General features: G+C 44.1%; 1 protein-coding gene across 1 annotated transcript; it reads right to left on the reverse strand.

Moving 5' to 3' along the window:
- Positions 1-1,253: 1,253 nt before the first annotated feature.
- On the reverse strand, positions 1,254-6,477 carry LOC105909646 (up-regulator of cell proliferation-like). Its single transcript, XM_042703161.1, has 3 exons — positions 6,436-6,477; positions 5,187-5,391; positions 1,254-3,871 (listed from the first exon to the last, which is right to left on the reverse strand). Exons 1-3 carry the CDS (start codon positions 6,475-6,477, stop codon positions 1,254-1,256), a joined length of 2,865 nt encoding a protein of 954 aa, XP_042559095.1.
- Positions 6,478-6,922: the final 445 nt, after the last annotated feature.

The following is a 6,922-nucleotide window of genomic DNA, read 5'->3' on the forward strand; positions in this document are numbered from 1 at the left end:
GCAACCTTCTCATAGGAATAATAGGAATATAGGATATGTAGGAAATAGGAAATAAGGAATGTTTTCTCATCACAAAGGGAGATGGTTGAACCTTTTCACCAAAGTGGATATCTGGAGTTGCATTGAAAAAACTTCTCATTATGCTTGAGCTTTGTCTTCCCCCATGTTGAATGACTTCCTCAAGCCTACTCTGGCATCAGTTGACTTCAACTCTTTCCATTCAGGTGGAATGTCTGCAGGCAAAGCATCACCATCTTCAGCAAAGTCCTTATTATATTTCATCATAACATATTTCCAGTAGTCTGAGGCCTCCATGCTTGTGTCTCCCGCTATCTCCCAATCGGGGTAGATGTCCCTGTACTGCTTGTAGGGGTGATACTTTCCTTGGGTTAAAGAACTCTTAAATCGTCCTTCACTGATCACAGCAGTTGTGCAGATATCAGTTACCAACTTCCGGGAGTCCAGTTTGTATGGGTCAAGACCCAGAGGTCGGTGCATGTTGGAGAAGTGTGTTTTGTGGTCCTGACCTCCTGCTTCACAGGGTGTCCCACAGAAGGGATACTGTTCCCCACATCCACACAGTCTGGTGACAAGAAGCTCATGGGGTTTAGAGGGCAGCTGACTGATAGCTTCTCGAAGGTCTTCCTGGGTGCTTAGGCACTTGAACTCATCACTTAAGGACTGTTGCATGTCTAAGAGGGAGTCCATGAGGTTACCAGCAAACTGCTGTGTGTTGGCATGCTTTAAAGTGATAAAGAAAGTGTCTTCTGTGAAGGCTAGTTGGTCTTTAAGATGAGTGCGTATTTTCTGTATGAACATTTTCATATCTGTGTACTCCTCAGTCTCATCTTTGGCACAAGTGATTGCATCATACACTTTCTGCACTACTTCAGAGAGATGCTTCATCTTTAGTTTTTGCCACTTGTCATCCAGGGAAAATGTTTCAATGATTTGATTTAAGATCCAGCTATTAACAAATGTTTTGTAATTCTGTGAGTATTCTTGAATTGTTCAAAAGAGTCATCCTGAAGCAGCTGCTTTAAAAGGGCAAACTGAAAAGTGAGTCCTTGTGCTGTAGTCCACTCCTTCATCTCCGGTCACCATTGCATCTGCAATATCTGAGCCGAGCCTTTTGGTGATGTAGTCCTGAACTGCTGGTGTCAAACAGTCTGTTGTGAATTCTGCTGGTGCTGCTTTCTTCAGGCATTGATCTTTGTCATGGAACATATCAATGAACTCCTCCAGGAACTGTTCTAAGCGTATCTTTGGGTCACTGTCCCTGATGAACAACTCATGCATTTTCTGATATTTGTGTCATCTGCCACCAAACTGTTCCTGAAGCTGAACATGAACTTTTCATATTTCACAGCTTCCCACAAACCACTAGTCCACATCAGAAAGCCCTCTGCATTTATTCTGTAGATGTTATCAGATGTGTGTAAGGAGCCAAGTAAATTCTTCTTGAGTTCATAGACAGCTTCACTGTAACCAGCATTCACTGGGGCCATTGGGGGAGTTCCATGCCAAAGTCCAGGGATGTAGTAGCTGTCTTTGTCAGGATCGTAGTCCATCACGTCAGTGAACTTTGTATAACCTACTTTTTTCTCCATTTTAGCAGCTGCTCGAGTCATCTCATCCAACTGCTCCATCAGCTTCTCCCTGTCTCTCATGTTGCTGTCATGAGCAGACATGTCGGACACGTTCTGATGCACAAACAGACATCTGGGCTTCTTCCCAACCTCCTTCATCCGGAGAAAGGCGTGGACCACAATCTGCAGAATGTCCTTCATCTCTGTGTTGTTCTCCATGGCAATATTGATGATGGTGATGTCACTGAGCCCTATGACCAGCGTTGCTAATTCGTTGTCGTGTTCATAGCTTGTGTCCAATGATGCCAGCTCAGGTGATTTTAAGCCCTCCGTGTCAATGACCATGATGAAGTCACACTGGAGCTCAGATCTGAATTCCTCAGAGACTTTAATCAGCAGCATGAAGGCTCCTCTGGTGCATCTTCCACTGCTGACTGCAAACTGCACTCCAAACATGGTGTTGAGAAGGGTTGACTTCCCAGTGCTTTGCACTCCCAGCACAGTCAACACCAGGATCTTACTCTTGGTGTCCACCAGCTGATGTAGCTGAGTCAGGACCTCTTTAATCCACTTCATTGGGATGTTTGATGCGTCTCCATCGACCAGCTCAACTGGAAACCCATCCAGCAGCATCTGAGCACACAGAGCAGGTAGGTGCTGGACTTGTTGTCGGCCTGGGTTGTTTTCTGGAAGGGAGCAAGCACACTCATAAAGCTGGCCCAGCTCACGGAAGAAGTGCTCAGGACCCAACGAGCAGTTGGAGATTTTCTCATTCAAGTCTGCAATCAGCTTCTTATTCTGTGGTGTGTTTCTACAGCAGTCTTTGTACTGCTCTCTCAGTGTGGACAGGTTATGTCTAGAGATGGTGTCCAGCTGAATCTTCAGCCACTTCAGGAAGTAGAGACGCTCTGTTCCTGACTCTGAGATTCCAGAAGTGAATTTCACCATGGCTTCTGAGACAGCCGTCTGCTGCTGTTTCTTTCTGAGTTTTTCTTCTTTTGTCTTGAGTGAACTCCTGTAACTCTCTATGTCTTTGTCTGCATAACGCATTCTGCAGTTCTCTTTTTCTATCTGACTGATTTGCTTCCAGATATCACCATGTAAGGGCAACTGGTCTTCCTTGAATTCCACAACATCCTGAATGCTTCCAGTGATGCCTTCAGCATTTGCTCTGCCATTTGTACACTCAGTGCAGTCCTCATCAACCACAATACCAACATGTCGAGAAACAGCAGCCATGTCTTCCACTTTCATTTTAATTGGATTCTTTCCCATGGCACCATTCACATGGAAACGCAAAGTCTTTACAAACTCTGCATCATTCTGCTTTTTCTTGATGATCACATTGGTCTCCTTCACCTTGTGCTTCATGCATCTATCCCTGAGTGTCTCCTTGTTGAAGACCTTACTCTGAGAGTTGGTGACCAGGAACAGCTCAGCTCTGCTCTCTCTGTTGTTCAGAGTGCTGAGGTCTCCCTCTAGGTCATCAATGAAGATGAAAACTGCAGCTGAGGTCTCATACAGGAAGGACATCTGGGTCTTAAACAACCTGCCATCTCCTCTCAGATTGGCTATGGCCACTGGCTGTGTGAACAAGTCAATGTTTGTGTTCCCACAGGGTAGATACCAGCTGACTTCAACCAGACCATCTGAGATTCTCCTGGGCACATCACCACACTCCATGTCACAGTGAACAAATGTGTTGTTGGGCTGATGAGGATTACTGAGTAACTTGTTCAGAGTTTGAGATTTGGGCAGACTACTCTCTCCTAGTCTAACAAAAGACACCATGGGGATGTCCATTTCTACGATCCTGCCCTCTACAAATGTCCTGTCACCTGCTAGAGAATTAGGCCTGAACCTTTTAACAAGGTCTCTCATGGCCCACAGCATCAGAGTGCTTTGCTGTGTGTCACAGTTTGGCAGCAGCAAAGGAACAGCAAACTGGCACATGGACATTTTGGAGACCAGTTCCTGCTGGAGGAAAAAATCTGAGCAGTGGAAAAGCGCAGTGATCAAATCTAGAGGATTAACATCAGAATCATCATCATCAGTGAAACTATAATCATACATTCGCTGGTATGATTCACATTTCATATTTCTTGCATTTAAATTGGACATCATCAGTTTCCTTAAGAAGGTCCATGGTAGCTGCTCCAGACTCTGTGATGGTTTGTCAGACACTGTGTTACTGTTGATCTCCAGGACTGAGCTGAGTGTGAGTTTCCCTCCATGAAGATCCCCCAGGCCCAAGGTTGACAGCAGCTTAGGAAGGAGGAGTTCTGGGGGTAAAAACATATGTGGCTGTTTGTACTGGGTTACTGGATTGCATTAATTGTATGTCTGTGTTCTACTACACTACCTGTTGAAATGTCCACTGTCTTTATGTCTGTCTATGGTTTTCCTCCCCACAGGGGGCGATAATGAACTCTTCCAGTCACCTGTGAATGCATGCTTCTGGCTGACAGTGTAGTATATAACATTCTACAGTCTAAGCACTGGCACTTTATCCTGTTGGCGCACAGGGGTATTTATATGTATATGGTTCTAGACATTCCATAATAACCATCCATGGCTTAAATTAAAGAAGACCCTTGGGCCATCAACTGCAATTATCTTCTTTACTTTAATGCACATCTTCAACAAAAGCTAAAAGGGCGTGGGAAAATTTCGATGTTCGCTCGGGTTACAGTAAATGACAGCACCCTAGTTTTGTTCCTCATGGTCAAATTAGCCAGAAACCGTTGAGAAATGTCATGCCGCTCATACTTCATACTCAACCTATGGCCTGCTACTGGAGTATTGTGGAAAATGGGGGAATTTAGAGGTGGATATGATTTTTTTCTAAAGAGAGAATGGGAGAATGTTGCAGTATTGTATGAAGGCTTCCTGGAAGTTCTGTGTGAAAATTGTAGATGTTTGGTTGCAATATCATATTTAATCACTATGTTGAATTCATATGATGATTGACAGATAAAGTGTGTATTCAAATTTATTTTCTAGGCCAAGCCTGAATTATGGAGACCTAATCGTGTTTACATGTTGCCTCAGTATGGGCCTCTGTCCACCATATTTACTACACTTTGGCCTATGGACACTCCTTCTCTAGATCATATTATTGCTGCCAACTGTACAGACTAGTGCTGTGCCTCAAAACACTTCAACAACACAGATCAATCATGAATAACAGATCAACCATAAAAATGACACTTCAGGGAATCATTCTCTCCTTCCTGATATCTCACCTGTCTTCATCTGAACAGAAGCAGGCTGGCTCTTTCCTCCATGTTGGAGCTCAGTGTAGACTCTAACAGTGTAGTCAGTTCCTGGTTTCAGGCCTGTGATGTCTGTGCTGCATGACACAGTAGAGATGGACTTTGGCTCAGTCCCTTCACTCTGGTAAGAGACCAGGAAGCTGTGTGGAGTCTGCTTCATCTCAGGACACACCAGCCAGCTGAGGCTAGCAGATGATGCAGTGATGGAGCTCACAGTCAAACGCTCTGGGACTGGAATCTCTGTAAAGATTGATATTCAGTCTGAGTATTACAGTAAAACATAAGTAATGATTCATTCCAGCTGTACAGAAGTTTTTCTTACCTGTTGTAAAACTTTTGGAGGTGGGTGTGCTTTGACGGCCATTTTTCAGTGCAGATACTTGGACAGTGTATTTCTTGCCATGTTGGAAGTCCGAGATAGAATGAAAGAGTAAATCTGTGTGAATGATCCTCGGTTGTTCCACCTGTCCCTCACAGAAAAGTTCCAGCAGGTAAGACATCTGGTCTATTCCTTCTGGTTTGGTCCACTTCAAAGAGACACACGAGGAGTTGAATTCTACAGTGAGATTCTCTGGCATCGGAACCTCTGCAGAACACAAAATTCAACATCAGTTACATCAGTTCCAATCACAGACAGAGCAGAGCCATTTAATGACACAAGAGGATGGGAACTTGCTCTAAAATGGGCATTCACTCAGATCTCAGTTCAGAGTCTACAGCTAGTCATAGGACTTCTATGTTCTCTAGCTCAGCGAGTTAATTGGAAAAACACTCCTCCAGTAGAAACATTGGTTAAATAACCCTAGCCTATTTCAGGCCGCCAAGACAAATAATTGTCCAGTGGGCGTGTAATAACTTGTCAGAGGACTTTAACCTGTCTTCTCACCGATCAGAATCAAAAATAGTTGCTGTCTAACAACAGTTAATAAACTGAATTACAGCCACAGAGTGAGTAGTTGGTCAGAGATCATTGTGGTAGTAAGCAATGGAAGTCAACTTGGATTTTGTTTTTGCTGCAAAACTATTTTATTAGGTTGCCATTTGAGCAACAATTAAATATTAAAGAGGAAAGGAGGCAGATGCCAGATATTGCTTTAGTGCAGAAAAAACTAAAGTAAGAACTTTTTCTACCCAACACTATGTTAAGACTGCATGATTAACCATCCTACATTTGATCTCAGACGTTTTCTGAAATGGTCGTAAGTGTTATTCAGAGAAAACGAACGTACGCCCAAAAAAACACGTGTGCGCCATTCCTGTGTTTATAAATCACAAATGATCGTGGAATGGTGCGCAACTGAATCTCCGCGCTCAAAACGCCCCTACTTAATCTAATTAGCATATTCTCAATGCACAAACGGAGCGCATCCTCAATGCACAAACTCTCTGTGACAATGCAAGAAATAAACATGTAAAAAGAAGAATTATAGTGAGGCTGAAATCGACGTTCTGCTGATGGAAGAGCAGATGCGGGCCAAAACATTATTCGAAAGCCTGTCTGGTGGCGTAATGGCAAAAGCAAAGTATGTGGCATGGTAGAAGACACGTCTCCGAAGCACCAGCGGCCGCACCTGCGGCACGAGCAGCACCAGCATTGTGGCCTCATCGGCCATCACCAGCTTCCTCTTCTCTCATTCACAAAGGGACTTGAATGAGTCTGTTAGTGAGGTTGTTGCCGAACTCTGTCCGATATTGATGGTTCTTTGAACAAACTTGCCTAAATAAAACATTCTGAAGAAAATGTGAACATGTGTGCATTTATTCTTATACTGTTGGTATAGTTGGTGAATCAGCTCCCGTCTTCTCAGCGTAGTGATGTGCGTGTTCCAGCCAGCTGGGATGGGAGGGTGGTCATCTTGGTCCATGCGCATTTCGTCTTCTCCTAGCTCTATGCATGGCTTAGACAGATGTTGTGTAGCACACAACATGCTAGGATGATCTGGCAAACCCTTTCGGGGTCATATACAGTGGCGGCGCCAGAGATTTTTTTCTGCAGGTGCTATGGGGGTGCTCGGCGTTTTACCGAGGGTGCTATGAAATTAGGGTGATAGCATATGT

This window comes from Clupea harengus, chromosome 2 (assembly GCF_900700415.2).
Source record: "Clupea harengus chromosome 2, Ch_v2.0.2, whole genome shotgun sequence".
Lineage (NCBI taxonomy): Eukaryota > Metazoa > Chordata > Actinopteri > Clupeiformes > Clupeidae > Clupea > Clupea harengus.